General features: G+C 51.9%; 1 protein-coding gene across 5 annotated transcripts in view; it reads left to right on the plus strand.

Moving 5' to 3' along the window:
- LOC122175326 (dynamin binding protein) overlaps positions 1-19,157 on the plus strand; it is a 29,136-nt gene extending 9,979 nt beyond the window's left edge. The window contains exons 4-18 of one of the 5 annotated variants that reach the window (XM_042862917.1): positions 37-1,935; positions 4,758-5,021; positions 11,236-11,423; positions 12,034-12,133; positions 12,842-12,989; positions 13,464-13,481; positions 14,061-14,260; positions 15,088-15,218; positions 15,461-15,565; positions 15,728-15,856; positions 16,279-16,611; positions 16,754-16,936; positions 17,015-17,213; positions 17,308-17,747; positions 18,064-19,157. In XM_042862917.1, coding sequence (XP_042718851.1) covers positions 37-1,935; positions 4,758-5,021; positions 11,236-11,423; positions 12,034-12,133; positions 12,842-12,989; positions 13,464-13,481; positions 14,061-14,260; positions 15,088-15,218; positions 15,461-15,565; positions 15,728-15,856; positions 16,279-16,611; positions 16,754-16,936; positions 17,015-17,213; positions 17,308-17,747; positions 18,064-18,252 — 4,526 coding nt within the window. In that variant the 3' untranslated portion in view covers positions 18,253-19,157. The remainder of the gene's footprint in view (positions 1-36; positions 1,936-4,757; positions 5,022-11,235; positions 11,424-12,033; positions 12,134-12,841; positions 12,990-13,463; positions 13,482-14,060; positions 14,261-15,087; positions 15,219-15,460; positions 15,566-15,727; positions 15,857-16,278; positions 16,612-16,753; positions 16,937-17,014; positions 17,214-17,307; positions 17,748-18,063) is intronic. The other 4 variants (XM_042862918.1, XM_042862919.1, XM_042862920.1 and 1 more) reach the window with 4 other exon arrangements.
- The last annotated feature ends 393 nt before the right edge of the window (positions 19,158-19,550 follow it).

The following is a 19,550-nucleotide window of genomic DNA, read 5'->3' on the forward strand; positions in this document are numbered from 1 at the left end:
GGGCAGTTTTGAACTGGTGTGTCTCATTCCCTGCAGGAGACCTGGTGATCCTGGGTGGTTCTCTGGCCTCCAGCTGGCTCCAGGGCCGAAGCAGCTGGGGTTCCAAGGGCTTTTTCCCTTCATCATGTGTGCGGGAGTTGTGCCTTTCAGTTCGGAGCCATCAGTTGTCCCACAACTCTCTCCTGGAGATGCCTGCTTACTCACTGGGCCAAGCCCGGGCCTTGATGGGCCTTTCTGCTCAGCTGGAGGAGGAGCTGGACTTCAGAGAAGGGGATGTGATCAACATCGTTGGCATACCAGAGCCTGGCTGGTTTGAGGGGGAGCTCCGAGGCCACAGAGGCATTTTCCCAGAAGGTTTTGTGGAGCTGCTTACTCCTCTGAGAGCAGCAGGAACTTCAGAGGATCAAGAGCCTGCAAGAACTTGTGACACCAATGGGACAGTGCCCACCAAGCAGGAGGAAGATGGCAGAGAGGATGAAAGGCAGGAGCCAGGGAGCACCTATGGTGTTGCCTTGTACCGGTTCCAAGCCTTGGAGTCTGAGGAACTGGATTTTGAAGTGGGTGACAGGATTCGGATTGTGGGCATTCTGGAGGATGGCTGGCTAGAGGGGGAGCTGAGAGGGAAACGTGGTATCTTCCCACACAGATTTGTGAGACTAGAGGCCTCTGACCCTTGCAAGGAAAAGGTGGGTGCTGGTGATTCCCACACTGGAGGCAGCTGTGAAGTGACTGTCCATCAAGGCTTGGAGAGCACCTGCTCCAGAGTTCTCTCTTTGCCAGACAAAGACAGCTGGGACAAGGAGGATGGCTTGGTTGCACAACCTGAGCCTGACGCTGTTGAGTCTCACACAGCAGGTAGATCTGAGGCTCCTTTGGGCACTGATTTAAGGCAGCATGAGGCTTTTCCTGACACAGGAATCCAGGAACTACATCCCAAAACTACAACAGATTCCCTCCCCTTTGAATGCACAAAGACGGTCAACGGCCTTCTCCCTTCTACTCAGCTGCCTCCACAGCAGAGCAGCGAGCTTGACCAAGCAGGTGTAATGGAGCCTCCAGCCCTGCCTGAGCATGATGGAAGCAGTCCCACCGTGCCCCCACAGGCTCCCTGCTTCTCACCAGACATTTGCGGAAGCCAGACCATTTCTCCTCCCAGCAGCTGGGCAGCGTCAGAGCCCCAGGAGAACCAGAGCAGCATTCAGGACCTGGATGGTCTGGTGGACAACCAGCAAAAGTCCAAACCTTGTTTTTCCAGCTGGGGAGGTGTCCACACAGGACTGGACACATGGGCTGGGAGCTGGGGGGAATCCTCCTCACTGGCAACACAGGGGCACAGTGGCACAGACCTTGACTCCAAACTGACAGAGCAACTGGTGCAGTTTGAGAAGAGTCTTTCAAGTACCAGTGCTGAGCAGGACAAGGTCTCCCGCCACTTCTCTATTTTGGACTATAGCTCTGAGAAGGACATTGTTCGTGGGTCTCCTCAGTGTGTCCCCCATGCCAAGCTGCCAGAAAGGAGGAAGGCCCTGAGACCACCTCCTCCTCGGCCCAGCACCCTTGCAACAACTCCTGTGCCCAAAGGCCGGTCTCTGTCATTCTCAGTGAAGCCCTCCCGGCCCGCTCCCCGGCCTCCATCAAGCACTCAGAGGAGGAGCATGGTCCCTCCACAGCTGCAGCCAAATGTAGCAGAGCAGCATACGGAGGAAAGCCGTGAGGATGCAACACGGACAGGATCAACTTCCCCCTGCTCCATCCTGCTGATGAGGATTGGAGAGGTGGAGCGAGACCTGGAGGCTTACAGGAAGACCCGCACTGAGCTCAGCTTGCTGCTGGAGGAGCAGCAGGATGAGCTGGTGAGAGCAGAGACCCTGGAGAACCTTGATTTCTGTGACTCCAACATTGAGAGCCTCAGCGTGGAGCTGCAGGAGCTGAGAGGTGAGTACAGCAGCATGGAATAGAGGATCTTTGGGACAGCTGTCCCCTCTAGGTACAGGCACCACTTGAACCAGTCTTCCTTAATTCTTGATTTGGGGCATTTTTGTAAATACTGTGGTGCTGCAAATCATCATGAATTGGCTTTATTCTGGGAGGAGAGACTTGTCTGGTTTATATGGGCACATTCGGGCTTTGAAAAGCTGTATAATATTGAGATCAGTGCTGTTAACTTCGTTATACTTGGTAATACAATAGACAGAGTGGAAGCAGGACCACATACATCTCCCACAGTCCCTTCTCCCCAGCTTCTCCAAGGAGCTCTTATAGTGCACTTCTGTTCCTAAAACCCACGATGTGCAGGAAATGTGGGCACTGCATGCGGGAGGTGGAGTGAAATGCCAACTCCTGCCTTGGAATTACTCACTCTGATTTCATTGCCTCCATCCTCCCACCACTTAATCAGTACTGTGGAGTCCAGGCACTCTAATTCAGGATCATGTCTGATGCAGAGCACGTGGGAATGAAGGATGATATCAGCGCACAGGGTGACCCGCAGCCTCCACATCAGTGGAGTGCAAGAAGGATGCTTAGAAGATACGAGGTTTGAAGCTAGGAAAAGGCAAATCTAGGATGTATCTCTGGGAAATTTTCTGGTGGGACAGATCTTTCTGGGAAACGTCTCCTCTGTCCCATTGCTTCTTGACAGAGGGAAGTCCTGCTGAACCCATGCTCTGTTGGTTATTTGAACTGGAAGTTTTAGGCAGGAACTAACATGCTGGCAGGGACATTGTGCCCATTGAGATAGCTCCACAGTAGTCCCAGAGCATTTTTCACCCCTTCAAGAGACCTGAGGGTTTGAAAGTAGCTTCTCTTCTCCTATAGTAAATAAGTGCCCTACCTAAGGGCACAAAGTAGGGCTGGAGTAACCTTAGGAGACCCAACTTCTCTGTGCATCAAAGGAAAAGTATGTGTTTTTCTGAAACATGTTTAAAATCTGCAGGTTCCTTCTTAGGCATGTCTTGCACGTACACTGAAGGTTGTGCTAAAGACCAGACCAGCACAGGATTAGTGCTCATCCTCCAACACTTGGAGCAAGATGGTCTGATGCGTTTATTTTTGCCTTCTCCCAACTGGGAGTATGGAATATGAGTTGTGCATTAACTAACAGTGCTGCAGGAAGCTGAGATGTGGGTGATATCCGTGGACTCTCCTCTCTGTCCAGGGCATGTTGTGGTCACCTCTTGCTTTTTCAGTTCTGTGATATGGAAAACGGGATATGCTGAATCCTGTGGTACAAGGAGTTACCGGAGGGCTGGAAGCTTCTGTTGTGTGTTGGAGATAACTCAGACTGTCCCTGCAGGCTTGTTCTTTGGCTCTGCCCCGGTGCTGCTTGCCTCCTGCTCTTCCCAGGGGCTGTGGGTGAGGACTGGAAGAAGGATGGCTCAGCACCCACCAGGTTAGAAAGGAAGCCTGAGGGCTTCAGTTTCTCTCAGGAGGCGTGGAGCAGAGCCCAGCCTCAGCCCGGCTACGGTGTTCAAGCTGCAGGCTGCCTGCTGGAACTGGCAGGAATGTGGAGGCAAGAGAAAGAGATCCAGTACCCGCTATCTGCTCTGTGGCTCCCTGCAGTCTCACACGCACCTTTCCCTTCCCTGGGGATGTTGGTCTTAGAGCACAGCCTCCTCATGCCCCATTGCTCTACTTTTTCTCTGCCTCTGAGCGGCCCATGGGGAGGCTGTGGGCTCTGCCAAAGCAGTGGAGCCGGTTTGGGCAGTGGAAGCCTGCTCCTAACTGGTAAATGATTAGCTTGGGCAGCAGGTGGAGGAGGCTGGGGCTGGCGGCGATTGGGCACGAGCCTCTTCCTACCTTTGCTGGCTGGTTTCAGGAAGCGCTGCTTGCATTGCGTTGCACCTGGGAAGGAAGCGCCAGAGCAGAGCGAGAAGAGGCATTAGCCCCAGTGTGGGCTTGGGAGCAGGAGCGAAGGGAGCTGCATCCCAGCAGGACAATGTGCTCTTATCCTGGGACAGAATATGGCACAGAAAACTCAAGGCGGAAGTCACGGCTCCTCAGCTGGGAGTATGAAGATTGTGCTGTGAGGAGAGGGGACGTCGTGGGCCTGCACAGTGAGAGTCGCTGCAATGAGAGACCCAGGGCGCAGAGGGGAACAGACAGAGGCTGGAACAGTGACAGGAGAGGGGAGGGCAGCTCTGTGGATGGATGGAGCATGAACGGAGACTGTGAAGGCTTTTGGAAAGCAGATAACCAGTACATGGACAACAGGAGAGCAGACAGCGTTTGGAAAGGCAAAAGCCCATTTACAGAGGACAGAAACTGTGGGGTGAATGAGAGAGAGGCTGTTCAATACAGAGGCTGCAATCCTGAGGTGGGAGAAAAGCAGTACAGGGGGGACAGAGGACCTGAGGAGGGCAGGGAGGGGGGAAGGCGGTGCAGAGAGGGCAGAGGCCCTGGAGAGTACAGGGAAGGCAGAAGGTGGCATAAGGACAGAGGTCCTAGGGACTATAATGGGAATGGAAGATACTGTGGGGAAAGGGAAAGGCAGTGTAGGCAGGACAGGAGATATGGGGAAGGGGGGAGGCAGTGTAGAGAAGATGGAGGTTATGAAATAAGTAGGGAAAGGAAAAAGTGGCATAGAGAGGTTGGAGGCTCTGAGGAATTTAGAGAGCAGGAAAGGCAGAATGTAAACATCAGGGATCTGAAGGATCGTGGAGATTCTGAGCAGCACAAGCAGCTGAAAAGTCGTGCCATGGACTACAGTGTTACGTCTGGAGGTCATGGAGCTCACTTGTTGACATCTTGGTCCTTAGGAGACAGCAGCACCAACGTGGGGTCAGACCCCTACTGCAGACAGTCAAGGATACGGGACATGGGCTGCAATGGCTGTGGGGAACAAGGAGCAGAGCACTCAAGGGTCCGCACGGGCCGACCAGACTGGAGCCACGTCTGGGAGCAGGAGGCCAAGAAAGAAAGCAGAACAAGCTCTTCACTGCAGAGAAACAGTTTGTACAGGAGAACGGCTCCCAGCACCCTGCGGCGCTCAGAATTTGTACAGACCAGGAAGGAGAAGCAAGGTATGCAGAGAAATGCTTGGGAGGTGTCGCTGTGGTGGCTTTGGGCATTCCTTAACCCTGCCCTAGTGCTGAGGCAGCAGGGCCCCCCAGGAAAGCCTGGGAACGCACACAACTTTGTGGGGTTAGGCCTTTCTTTGCAAGGTGGTGGGGTCTGTGTGGAATGAGTGAAGGAGCCCCTTTGTGTTGGGCAGAGGTGTATCTGAAGACCTGTTTGCAGCTGTACCCTTTCTGCCAGCATCTGTCTGAGGCATCCGTGCGTGTGCTGCCCTTGGAGGAGGTTAGAGTGCAGACTACAGTGTGACAGTGCAGCAGCCACCCGGGCAGCAGGGCTGCAGGCTGTGGCTGGCTATCAGCTTACAGTGAAATTTGTTCTCTCGAGGTATTTGATTCAGCAAGCTCCAGAGGCTGCACTGTGTTGGTAGGTGGGACTTTGCTCAGTATTGTCCCCAGGGCAAGGGAGTGGTTTTGTGGTGCCAGGATGTCCAAAGGGCAGAGGGGAAGCTAGGAGAAGGTGAGAGCAGAGCTCGGGGAGGCTCAGAATGGGGCAGGGGCTGCCTGCAGGAGCTGCATCTGGAAACAACTCCCAGCTGGGCCTGGGGAACTCTGCAGTGCAGCACAGTGAGAGAGCTCTTTGATTAAAGCATCTCTGAGATAAGATTCGCATGTGTTTGCCCACTGCTCCAAGGAGAGACCCCTCCAGTCGTGGTGGTGCTGTATGCTCATCCTCACTCTAGAATGTTTTGCATGCTGATGTGTTGCCTTTCAGCTTTCAATGCCCAACCTTTATCTGCTAAATTGGAGCTTTTTGGTTGATGGTATTTTTCTCTGCGTTAAACTTGTTGGTTTGAGTAAAATACCTTGGCTTTGTCAGTGATTAGTGTACAGCATCCTACATCATCATCATAAAAAATCAGTGTTTGGTTCTCTACAGAACAGCAGTGTTTTTTCTGTTTACTTTGAAAATATATATGGGACCAACTCTAAATACAGTCCCTGGAGAATCTCACTGGAAGTGCCCTCTTTTTTAGATGTTGTTCACATGCAAGTTTCAGATGCTAATTTGCAGGGTCTTACTTCTGCTTTTCAAATGGGAAGAGACATTTACCATATAATTCTGCCTTTTTCATCAACTTATCAAGAATTCTACTCTCTCCCCTTAGTAGTGGAACTAGATCATTGAAAGGCTTTCTCTTGTCTGGAGTGGAAATAAAATTGGATTATAAAGTCACATTTTTTCCCACTATTTGAAACTAAAACTTGAATTCTTATTTCTGCCGTGAATCTTTTTGATATCTTCCTTCTCATTTTCATTTTTTAACAGTTCCTGGTGTTTACTGTCTATTGTCTGTTTTTGTATATTCATTCATGTATCTGTTTACATTTGCTGCTTTTGCTGAAGCATAGACCCATCATTATTGTTCTCTTCCTTGATTGTGTAACAGTGTTTGGATTATCTGCTTAAAATATCCTTTTAAAGGCCTTTCACTTTCCATTCTTTTTTTTTCTGTTGGTATTTTTGCTCACAGTCATTTTTATTAATGCTCTGTTCACCGTTGGAGTGAATGGTAGAGGAGAGGATACAGACAGGAGGCATGTGCATCCCATCTGCCTTAAGGGGAGCTGGGAGGGGGCTCTCCCAGGAAGGCCATGCAAATCCCTCCCAGGGCTCCTCACCTGTCTGCCAGTGAGCATCTCATGAGCCCTGTTCTCCACCAAGGCTCAGGCATGTGCTTTGCTGCAGTTCCACTTTCACCAGAAGGCCTCAGAGGGAACCAGTGGGTTTCAGGTGAGGCAACTTTGTGTTGAGTCCTGGTAGCCCTGGAGAAGTGCCCCAGTCTGTTCCTCTTCAGCTCATCCTTAGGGTTTGGATTTCTGTCACTGCTCCCAGGGAGAAGTGAAATACTCAGTATATTTAGTCTCTTGCTTTCAGAGCAGTGGATATATTCTGTTATGGGCTGACTATCTAAATTCAGAGTGAATTTTTACCCCAGCCAGTTCCTGCTCCTGGCAGGGAGCTTAGCCTTTCCCTCAGATTAATTATTCCCCGCCCTAGTTTCATCCCTTCTCCTCTTGCTAGGCAGTAACCCCTCCCCTCCCAGCATCCACATACTTCAAATATTTGCAGCTGGTTTGTTTTGTCCTTAGTCACTGCTTGGCTGTGCTGAGCTGTGAGCCCAAGGCTGGGCTTTTCTTGCAGGCACAAAATCAGAGGCTCGTGCTGAGTGAGGCTGCACAGGGCTTGTCCTCAGCAAGCCCTCCTTGAGCTTGGCCTGGGAGCTGGCTCTTCTTTGTTGTTTTCTGAGTCACCTTCCCTCTGAAGGAGTCAGGGGCAGAGCCAGCTCCAGTTGCAGCAGCTGATGGACAGCACGGCCCTCCATGGACTGGGTTAGCAGTGGGAGCACGGTGTGACAAGGGATGCTGGCAGGTGAGCCCCAATGAGAAGCGCGTGATGGATGTGAATCTTGTTGGGTCTGGTGCACATGGATCAACTCCCAGAGTGAAGCAGGATTAAAAGCTCTAGCTGTATGTGCACTCACAGCTTGAGTTGCAAGTACTGGCTGTTTTTGTTGATTGGAAGATTGTTGGTTGAGCTTCTGAGCTGAGCAGTGCGATTGCAGTATTAAAGTCATGGTCTCCATGGGCAGGGTGAGGTGGGAGTTTGCTCCACCTCAGCACCTTGCAGCCTGTTCTCCAGCATTGGTGTTGGGCCTCCCATGTGTCAGCAACAGCAGCTCTGGTGGGAGACCAGCATAGCATGTCAAAGCAGCGCAGAATTAATGTGTCACAAAAGCACCAAAGGGAATAGAAAACAAAGCTGTTAGAGACTTAAATGTAGGAAGCTCCTGCAGGAGCTTCAAATGAGCAGAACTTCAGTCTCTAAGAATTGTGGTTGAGAACAGTGTGTTTGGAAGAGTATTTCTGAATGCTCTTTCGGCATCTGTGTCATGGGTAAACATGAATTGGTCACTGGATTGGAATTTGGTGGCTTCATTAGAAATACCAGTTGCATTCCTGCAAACTAACGGGGACCGGTCCAGCTGTGGTGTGAGGGCAGGGAGGTAATGTCCAAACAGAGCATCTGTGGGGTGAAATGGGGATCTGTTTAAAAACCATTTATTAGGTGAGCAGAAACCACAGTTGTGAAAGAATGTGAGTTTAGTTAAATGCTGAATGAGATTCATTTATGGAGTGCTGCAATTAGACATACAGAAATGTGGAACAAGCAGGAAAAAAAGAACTGGGTGGTAGTCAACAGAAATGCTCTGAAATACGAAAGGGAGAGTTTTTAAATGTCAGGAACAGGTTGTAAGAAGTATAGATGAGCTGGAAGTGCAAAGTATTAAAAACAAATTCTGTGTTTTGGGTCTTTGACCTCTGAGTGTTTAAATAAGTAGGACAGCGTTCTGAGTTTGTGACTGGAGAAGGTTGTTGGACTGGTGATCAACAGCAAGGGTTATCGGAGAGCTGGCTGCAGCATCACTGTGTTTTTCAATGTCTTGAAATATTCAGAGCAAGAAAGCCAGAGGGGAATTAATTTGAGTGTTCAGAAATTACAGGCAAAATAATGGAAACACTGACAGTGTAGGTGGGTGGATCTGGCAGACAGCTTTGCCAGATCAGGCAGGCCGCTTTGATGGCCATTATGTGCTAAAAACTTGGGCAGGGAAGGTTTTCCCTTCCCTCTCCTAGAGGGGGTTTTGAGACTTGCACAGGAAAGGTGTCAGAGCTGGAAGTCTCGAGCATCAGGCACTTGCCCCGGGGTGCTCTTGGACTTGCCCAGGGTTTGCTGGACAGAGCGTGTGGAGCAGCTGCAGGAGCAGGGATCCCCAGTCCCTCTCTCTGAGCTGGAATTGGAGCAGGGCGTGAGTGCAAAGGGGGATTTCCCTGTTTGGGGCAGGGCTGAGTACTGTGTGCTGTGCCTGGTGCCCAGCCCCACAGAGCCAGAGCTGAGCTGGGCAGCACTGAGCTGCTGGGGATGCCAACAATGAGGATCCAGGGACCTGCTAGGGATAAGTAGGGGCTCCTCTGCAGTCACAGTCTCCTGCAGCCACCAGATGGCTGTGGCTGAGTGCACAGCAGGATTGTTCGGCAGTCAGTGAAGTCTGGGACGTCTTGCACGAAGCTTCATCTGGGTCGTTGTCATTTTGCATGTGGATAAATGCACAGTTCAGATATTTGGCTGTGGTAAATTTAATCTTTCCCATTTAATCTTGAAGCAAATTTAATGTTTCCCAGGAGCAGGATTTGATCGTTGTGGCTCCCTTCACTCTGCAGCTCCCTGATTTGTTTGTCTGCTGCACAGGCTGTTGTTGAATACAGTCCTTTTCACAACTTCCTGGGCAACCTTTTGTGCTTTGTCAGCTCGGTCAGGGCAGTATCAGCTCGCACCCCACCTGCCCTTGATTTCGCTCATGGTTTTACATTCAAATTACCACCTTCCTGCTTCTTCCATGTTGCTCTTCCACTTGAATGTGCTTTCCTGACAAACAAATGCCCTGACAAACCTCTTGAACTAACAAACATCTAACATAACTCACTTGCCATTTCTGTTTCGCTGTTATTTGGGAGCTGCTAGCTGCAGACTGCATTATCTGAGCATTTCTTTGTCCCTTCTGTTCCTTTTTTTTCCATCTTCTGTCCTATTCCATCTACAGGCACTGTGTCTGGGGCAGCACATCCCTGTTGTGTTTGTAGAGGACCCTGCAGACAGGGCCTGCTCTGTAACTGAGGCTTTGCAAATGCTGTGCAAATGCAAGCAGTAAATGTAAAATCCAGCAAAAATATTTGTACAAATATCAGAGCTGGGGGGTGTGCTCGCAACTGATGAAATCCCTGTGACACAGAGCAGCTGGGGACGTGTGGGAGTTGATGGGCATTTGTCACATCGGCCACTGGCCTAAAATCACAGGATGGGTGTGCTGCAAGCAGGTACCAGCTGTGCAAAACAGCAGTGCAAGGAAGGAGAGCTGAGTTCATGGGCTAGAGCCTGCCTGGGACAGCTGTGTGGCTGAACATGGAGGCTGTGTGGCTGAACATGGGGAACCGGTGCTGTGTTTCGGGCCAGAGGGCACATGCTTTCAGCAGCAGGCAGGTGGAGCAGAAAGTTGCTGGGGCCCGGGAATCCGTGGGGATAAAATGTCTCTGAACCTGAATGAAAACAAGAGGGGGCTGGGCTGGGCTGGCCGAGGAGCTGCAGGTGGGACAGAAAACCAGGAGGAAAGCCAGCAGCCCGGCTCTGGGACAGAGAGGATGAGGGTGTAGAGCTGCCAGCGTGCCTCAAGCCTGTGGCAGGGCTCTCTGCACTGCAGTGCCCACAGCGTTTTGTCAGAGGCTGTTGCAGGGGCACGGTGGCCCCAGCCTGGGGCTGTCCCTGAGCTGTGCTGGGGAAACAGGGTTCTCCCAAGCCTGCTAACACTGCTGTCAGTGGGGGATGCATGCAGCCCCCCCATGCCTTTGCCCCTGTGTGTGCCCGCACTGCCTGCCCGCTGCCCACAGCCTCGCCAGGTCTCAGGCCCGGTGCCAGATACTGGTCCTGATGGCTTCCACTCCACTTTGGGCCTCATGGCTACCAGTGATGGCTTCCCGAGTGCCACACAGCCCTTCTGGTCACACTCCAGCTCCAGGCTTTGCTGCTTGCAGCCCCATTGTGGGTGCCTGGAGGCCTTTTCAGCTATTCAGATGGAAATGCCCCGGAGCTAGAGAATGGAGACCCTGTTCCCAGCCCCAAGGGAGGGGACAGCAGCCATAGCCAGGCCCCAGCCAGGATGCAGGTGGGGAGCTCCTCTGCTAGGGGTGGGAGGGCAGCGGGTTAGGGGATGGGTAGGAGCAGTGAGCATTAGGGTGTTGGGACCTGGCGGGACTCAGAACCTGCAGCAGGTTTTTGTGGCTGTTGGGAATAGCAGGGAAGTGGCTGGGCAGTATTTGGATTACCACAATGAGCAGGAAGCGGCTCTGGCTCCTGGTACTCTGAGGCTTGGGGCAGAGAAGACCTGACTGCAAGCTGTCCTTGTCCTGCAGCACTCAGTACTGTGAGGCCTCAGTGCAGTGTACCAGTCCTGATAATTAAGGTAGGCTGTGGGATTGGCCTGCTGGCTCCGCTCTCTGACCATCATGTTTGATCATCTCAGAAGTGCTACATGTCTTCTGTCCTTGCCATGCAAGAGTTGGGCCAGATGTTACTGGAGGATACTGACCTTGCTTGTCTGTCTTGCAGAGATGACCCTCCTGTCCTCTCGGACACCACCCCTGGAGACATCCTCATCTGTCACTGAGAGCCCAGAGCACAGGATGCTGGAGAAGAGGTCCAAGGTTATTGAGGAACTGCTCCAGACAGAGAGGGACTACATCCGAGACTTGGAGATGTGTGTAGAAAGGATTATGGTGCCCCTTCAGCAGGCACAGGTAAGAGTATAGGGGAAGGCTATGAGATGGTGGTGGTGGGGTGGAGTAAGATACAATCTGCTGAAGTTCTTAAAGACCTCAGGGGACATTCAGCTACTCTAGGAGCAGCACGGTGTTTTTCACTGTTCTTTGCAGTCATAGAAATAACCCATCAATTTTGGGTTTCTGCTGAGTTCTCACTGTTGCTGAGAGCAAGAAACGTAGCAGCAGATGTCACAGATTCATTTCCTAGGATGGGAACTGTTGTTCCTATTTGTTTGGTTTGTGGATTATCTTCGCTGTCTGGAAAAAAGAAGATACAGGATCTTGGCGTGGTGTTGGATTTGATGGGAAGAAAGGGAGTGTCAGATCATCTGACACTCCCTTGGATGAAATTGCTGGGAAAGTAGAGGACACTGCATTTAGTAGGACGCATAAGGAGTAAGAGTTTCAGTGTGCTGCAGAATGAGGGAGAGAGTGCAGAAGTCACTGTGCTGGGAGCATTTTGTGGTGAGTGTCTGCTGGGGAGCTAAGGGCTGATTGAAGGTTGCAGGAGGACAAGGGAGAGATACTACTGTGTCTGGCTGGGACATGCTCTCCCATCCGAGACTTCTCTCTTGTTTTTCTCCAGGTTCCGAATGTAGACTTTGAGGGTCTTTTTGGAAACATCCAAGTGGTAATTAGCTTCTCTAAGCAGCTGCTGTCGACCTTGGAAGCTTCAGATTCCATCGGTATGAACTCTTCTGTTGCCTTTACTCAGAGGCTGGGATGAGATTTGCTAGTGGGGTGGCAGAACAGGGCAATTTAAATGATAGATGAGAGAGTTTCCTCCCCCTTGGTCCCTGACAGTGCTCATCAGCCCAGCAGCAAAGCTGTGTCGCTGTGCTGAGAAACACATGTTGTCTATAAACTTCCCTGGCTCCTTCCTTAAAGCGCACCCCCCTCCTCACACCTGCGCTGCCAGCTTTCACTGCTCAGCTCCAGTGCAGCTTGTGCCTTTGCTGTCCCCGTGGCTTTCACTGTCAGTGACCAGTCATCTCCTGGAAAACTGGAACAGTTGAGGTGTCTCTGCTGGTCACTTCTGGAGCTCCTATGGGGCTCTTCAACTAAATTAAACTATCCCCTTGAAGTTTGAGCAAACATGCCCTTGTGAGTTATCATAACAGGCTTCAGCCTCAGCAGACCTTTCACGCACCATTCCCATTTCTGTCCCCTCCTGCCCCCTCTACTCAGCCTGCAGTGACAGGGAAGCATGAAGGGTGTGTGGGCATGCACAGCATGGCAGGGAGGCACCCACCTGAGTGCTCTGTTAGCACTGTCCTCTCAAGCTCCAGGTGTGGTAGAGAGTCATGGGGCATCTTGCCATGAATGCGCCATGACTGTTGGAAGCAACAGGAGTACTGGAAGCACTGAAGTCCTACTTTTGGTGCTGTATGCAGGGCCGGTGTTCCTGGCACAGCGTGCAGAGCTGGAGAGCGTTTACAGGGTGTATTGCCAGAACCACGATGAGGCCATTGCACTGCTGGAAACATATGAGAAGGAGGAGAAGATCCAGAAGCTACTCGTGGACCTGCTGGATAACCTCAGGTTGGAACCTCTGACTGTGGTGACCACCAAGCTGGGTTAGAGGTTCACTCTCCAGCACTCCCTGCTGCCCTGCAGCAGTGCTCAGACAGTTCAGTTGGTGACAGAACTGGGACTAGCTATATCACTGTTGGTGACGAAGCTCCAGGTTCAAATGAAAAGGGCTTTTGTTTCAGTGATAGCCTGCTGCCCCACAGGACATGTGTGCTGGGCCTACACCTGTAGGGCCATGAAGTATGGAGAAGGTGGCGTGTCCTGGATTGAGAGTTCCTGTTTCCCAAGTCCTTTGTCACTATGACCAGCAAAGGAACGAGACACTTTGCCTGGCTCAGTGATTGCCATGGCTCTGGGCATGACAGGGCTGCCATGATAGTTTCACTGCAGGAGGGGGCAAGAGTGCTGGCTGTGGGAATGCACGCCTACCACACTATTAACCTGTTGCTTTTCTTTGCTTTTTGGCACTCTGTGGGCCGTCAGGAGCCTGTACAGTGAGTGGTAAGTTCTTCCTTCTTGTTAGTCCGTGCTTACCTGGCCTGGCCTGGCTGCTCCCTTGTGACTCACCTCATACCACCAGCTTGGTGCATGTCTGAGTGCCCCACCAGTGCTGCTTGGGCTATACAGGCAGATGGTGAGGGGGGATCTTGGGCTGAACACTGGTCTGGGGAGCCATCAGCCCCAGGGAGGCTGGAGAGCCTTGTGCTGGCTGCAGAGCTGAGCATGGTCAGTCTGTCCTACACTGCAGGTCAGGTCTGACAGTGAGGTAATGGGATAGTCTGAGGCAAGTGAAGCTTTGGGTACCTTTTAGGCTGTGCCTATGTGGGATTTCACAGGGGGTCTGGTAATGGATAGGTTCCTGGCTGGGAAAGATAACCTGGTATGAGTAAGATCTGGAAACCTGAGGCTGATTGAGGTCACTAGGGGTGTGGGAGTGCTTTGGGTTTCCTTACTTAGGAAGTACAGTAGATTTGGACATGCTGGTCCTCTGGATATGGTTGGGGTTGGTTCAAGGAGTCAGACTTTGCATGATAGAGTTGAACTGAAATCTGGTGCATCTTCTTTGTCCCAACTTCCCAGGGGCTGCACAAACTACATTAACCTGGGCTCATTCCTCATCAAGCCAGTACAAAGAGTGATGCGGTACCCCCTGCTGCTGATGGAACTGCTGAGTGCCACCCCTGAATCTCACCCTGACAAGGCACCACTCACAGCTGCTGTTCTTGCAGTCAAAGAAATTAATGTCAACATCAATGAGTACAAGCGTCGGAAGGACCTCGGTGAGGAGCTGGGGAGTGAGTGTGTTGACAGTGGAGTCTGTCAGCTGCACGAGCATGAATAGAATCTGTCCCCAGTAGACTGATCTGAGCAACAGTGTAGTAGAACTGCATTTTAAAAGCTACACGTGAAACACAATATGTAGAGGATAATACAGTACACATCTGACAGGAGATATTTCTTGTGATACAGTGATACGAAATGCATGCAATTGCTGGATACTGTTAGACTAGAACAAAGAAGGATAAGACAAAACAATGTCTGTTTAATGTTGAAAATTGAATTTTGAAGAATACAAGTAGGGAATCAGTCTGTCAGGGTAGTCTCTATCTTACTGAGATACAGAGAGTGAGTTTAAAGGTGTATCTGTAGACAGGACAGAATTACAGAGCTGTTGGCTGGAAGGACCCAGGATGTAAGCTCTCCCTGTGGATTATAAGCTCTAGTTTTCCCACATCCTTTTTGAACTGGGGAACCCAGGCTAGACAGAATCTTAACTGCAGCTTCCCTGAGACTGAACAGAGAGAGAAAATGTCATCTTATACTTTACTTATTCTACACATAACGTGAAAAATGTTAAAAGGTTGAATGTTGCATCTGCAAAATGTGTGACATATCCAGAGCCAAGCAAGGGAATTACAGGTGGTCCAGTGCTGGATTTTGAGTTGATGTACGATATGACAGAATACAAAACAATATTATGTGATACATGGAACACTTGGGATTACAGAGTCTTAGGGAAGAGGCAGCAAAGCAAGTGTTGATGAGGCACTGCAAGACACAGATGTTGTGCTGCTAAGTTTTCTAATTTCTACATCAATTTCTGTAGTGCTTAAGTACCGGAAAGGGGATGAGGATAGCCTCATGGAGAAGATCTCCAAGCTCAACTTCCACTCTATCATCAAGAAATCCAACCGTGTGAGCAGCCACCTCAAACATCTCACAGGCTTTGCACCCCAGGTAATGTGCATCAGCTACCAAGTGCACTTACACCCCATGATGTTTGAGGAGGTGGCGGTACCTGCTGGCTCCCTACATCCCTTTTTTGATGGGTAGTTCTGATTCAGGTCAGCAAGGCAGTGAGCTTAGGGTCTGAACTACCTGCCTCTGCTCCCTGGCTTGTAGGCAAGAGGCCCCACATCTCACACTCTGGGAGGTAGCAGAGTCCCACGTTGCCTCCCTTGAGCATTTTTCTCTCACAGCTGAAGGATGAAGCCTTTGAGGAGACAGAGAAAAATTTCCGGATGCAGGAGCGACTGATCAAGTCCTTCATCAGGGACCTTTCACTCTACCTGCAGCACGTTCGGGTGAGTCTTGATATGATGCCACTTACTACTGCTTCTGCCCTCAGCTCTGCCTGGGTATTGGCCTCTGGAGGTCTGGGCTGCCCTAGAAGCTTGAGCCTGTTCTGGGAGCTCTGTTCTCCTGGGCAGTAAGCATGGTGTGCTGACTGCTTGTCCCTGCTGCAGGAGTCGGCCTGCATGAAGGCACTAGCAGCAGTCAGCATGTGGGATCTGTGCATGGAGAAGGGCAGCGGGGACCTGGACCAGTTCCAGAAAGTGAACCGACTCATCAGCGACCAGCTGTTCTCCAACTTTGTGAGTGAGCCTGTGTCCTTGTGTGTTGAAGGCACCCCCTGGGACTCTCTCACCTACAATTGGCTGTGCAAGTGACGCAGCCTGGGAGAGGTGCAAGCACCCCTACTCATCTCTTGCCTCCTGAAAGCTTTGGTGGCTGTGGCTTTTGGTTATGCCTTGAGCATATCTGTTAGATACGCATTTGTCTTCAGCCATACTTGAAGTGTTAGAACCTTTAGGTCCTTCCTGTAGTTTTTTCCATGCTGGCACATGTGTGTAATGCATATTGGAAAGGACCTCTAGAGCTCTGGTGGGATGCTATTGGAGTATGGACACTGTGCTGTTCTGGAGAAGTTGTGTACCAGGGGGTGGGCTGCTGGTGTTCTCAGTTTGACAGAAGAGAGCACCTAATCTCACCTTTTCCCTGCATCTGTACCCACCAGAAAGAGCGAACAGAGCGGCTGGTGATCTCACCCCTGAACCAGCTGCTGAGCATGTTTGTAGGGCCCCACAAGCTGGTGCAGAAACGCTTCGACAAGCTCCTCGACTTCCACAACTGCACAGAGCGAGCAGAGAAGCTGAAGGACAAGCGAACGCTGGAGGAGCTGCAGTCAGCCCGTAACAACTACGAGGCCCTCAATGCCCAGCTGCTGGATGAGCTGCCCAAGTTCTTGTACTTTGCCAAGGAGCTGTTTGCCAGCTGTGTGCGGGGCTATGCTGAGGCACACTGTGACTTCGTGCGCCTGGCCCTGGAGGAGCTGAGGCCTCTGCTGTCGGTGGGTTCCTGGATCACAGCCAGCACTCCAGACTCAGTGCAGGGCTAATCTCTGCACAGGGTTTGTCTGGTGGGGCACTGGTGTGATAGGTACGTTCACCAGCAGCTTTCACCTAACTGCTCTCATCCTGCTCTGGTTCCAGTTGCTGAAGACGTCTGGCCGGGAGGGGAACCTCATTGCCATCTTCCAGGAAGAGCACAGTCGAGTCCTTCAGCAGCTCCAGGTCTTCACCTTCTTCCCAGAGTCACAGGCTGTTCCCAGGAAGCCTTTTGAGAGAAAGACCGTGGAGCGTCAGTCTGCCCGGCGGCAGCCTCTCGGTGCCTTGGTGAGTCACATGTGACCCCATGTCAGGGCTCACTGGTGTGCTGGAACAACCACTCACACTTGCTTTGTTCCTCTGCAGCCCAGCTACATCTTGCAGTCAAATGACATCCGAGCAGCCCTCCTGGCCCGCTATCCCCCTGATAGTCTCTTCCAGGCAGATCGCAATTTCAATGCTGCCCAAGACCTGGATGTCTCACTGCTGGAGGGAGACATTGTGGGAGTCATCAAGAAGAAGGACCCCATGGGCAGCCAGAATCGCTGGCTCATAGACAATGGGGGTAGGTGGCTGCTCTCTGCCTTTGGTGCCTGCTGCATCTCTCCTCTGGTTTTCCTGATCTTTGACATGAGCTCCTTTTTTCTCCCTCTCTGCAGTGACCAAAGGCTTTGTGTACAGCTCCTTTCTGAAGCCCTACAACCCACGCCGCAGCCAGTCTGATGTCTCAGTAGGCAGCCACTCTTCCAATGAGTCTGAGAATAGCAGCTCTTCTCCCCACAGCAGCACCACACTGACCTTCAGCCCCAGCAGGGCAGCCATGGCCTTCGCTCATAAACCCTCCCAGGACTCTGCCTCACTGGGAGAGCTGTGCCACTCTCCACAGTCGCCCTCGGAGGTGGATTCTCCAAGCTCTGGTGACAGGACAGTCCCACTGGAGGCCGGAGTGGTGACATCTCCACACCGCTACAGCCGACCCGAGCCAGGCTACAGCCCCAGCCCTCGCAATGAGCACCCCACCAAAACGCATCTTAGGTCTGCATCCTTGGTGGAGGACAGAGACTCTGGGCTCGAGAGCGGCGAGTCAGAAGGCAACCAGGTGAGCCCTGAGGTAGCTGGGGCTTGGGGTGTGAGGGTGAGACCCTCACTTGTGTAGAGGCTGAGTCATACTCTGCAGGCATGACCAGGGAGAGAAGTATGAGGTAGAGACTTGTCTGTCTCAATGAGACGTGTGCAGAACAAGGCTGTGAGTGGAGGTGGACAGATGGGGACAGCTCTGGCAGAGGCTGGGCAGGGTCTGCTGCTCTTTGGGTACACAAGCCAAAACTCAGCACGGAGTCTTGGTTCTCAGTGCACAACCTGTGCCATGTAGCGCATGCTGAGTGCCTGTCTGACTGACACCTCCCTTTGCCCAGCAGGTCTACTATGCTCTCTACACCTTCAAAGGCCGAAACACAAATGAGCTGAGTGTGTCAGCTAACCAGAGACTCAGGATCCTGCAGTTTGAAGACATCACGGGCAATCAGGAGTGGTGGCTGGCTGAGGCACACGGCAAGCAGGGCTATGTGCCCTCCAGCTACATCCGGAAGACAGAATACACGTGAGGCTGGGGGGGGCAGGAGGCCCCACCTTGTGCCTATCAGGACTGCCGGGGGGGGGGCCCATTGCCTCCACTGCTTGCCTCTAGGGGATAAGGCTGTGTATGAGGAAAGAAGGAAGGTGGGCTGGCTGAGCAGGCACTTTGCTTAAGGGCAGGGGCCAGCTGCTGTCACCCTGAGCTGTTTTATCCTCCAGCCAGGAGCAGAGTGGGGCTGTGATCCAAGGGGGAATGGCTAGACCAGTGCTGATGAGCTACTGTGGATTTAAATTGTGGAAGACTGTTGCTGAGGCCATCCTTAGCCAAACAGTGTTAAAAGCAGCCTAGAGCCTTGTGAACATGTTGTCTGTGCCTTAGCAGCAGCAGGTCCTGTCTTGTTTGTGCAGGACCCCAGACTGGGGTCCAGAGGAAGCTGCTCTGAGGATTGCTGTGAGTAGTTCAGCTCCACAGTGAGTCCAGCCTCCAGCTGCACACGTGGGGTACTGTGTCCATGTGCTTTGGTCTCCTGGAGCTGAGCTGGGGTGCCTATAAGCTCTGCTGCTAGCAGCAGCCATTAGGTACTTCCCTCCTGGACCAGCTGTAGGTTCTGAACACTGTCTTGCCATGTCTTCATACTGTGTCCAGTGTCCAGGACCCCATCTTGGCTCCTCTGGAGCAAGACAAAAGGCAAAGCACTGGCTGTCCTGCAGCCTCATTTCTGTGGCCTCTGACCAGGAGTGCTTTATCTGTGCGTACTGCAGGGCACTGGAGATGGTGCTTATGCTCTGGGAGGGATGCTGTGCCCTTTGCAGGGGTGCTGTGTCTTATGTGCTGCTGCCATAACCTGAAGGAAGGAAGCTCCTTTCTCTTTGGGGCAGTGTTTGTGTCCCCTGTACTGCTGCTCCATAAATAAAGGTTTGCCCTTGTACATAGGAAGAACCTGTGCAAGTGTTGGGATAGAGATGGGGAATGCTTGGTGTGTGCCTGGCTTGGTATGTGAGGAGGCTGAGGGTGAAGTTCACAAAGGTCTTCATGTGGACCCTGCAGGGCCTTTTATGTTTCGGTGGTGTCCTCATGAAGATCGTGGAACCATAGAATGGTTTGGGTTAGAAGGGAGCTTTAACATCATCTAGTTCCAACCTCCCTGCTATAGGCTGGGATTCCTCCCTCTAGACCAAGATAGATTGCACTGCCCTCTCTGGCTGCTGTGTTGCATGGCACAGCTGGGTTGTGGGTGGTTTGCATCCTTCCTGCCACCAGCTACTGGGAAGGGTTTTGCTCTACTCTGTCCATGTATGTACATAGCATGCACACATTCTCCATCAG

The sequence above is a fragment of the Lagopus leucura genome, unplaced genomic scaffold (assembly GCF_019238085.1).
Source record: "Lagopus leucura isolate 7727_CA_CO unplaced genomic scaffold, USGS_WTPT01 Super-Scaffold_739, whole genome shotgun sequence".
NCBI lineage: Eukaryota > Metazoa > Chordata > Aves > Galliformes > Phasianidae > Lagopus > Lagopus leucura.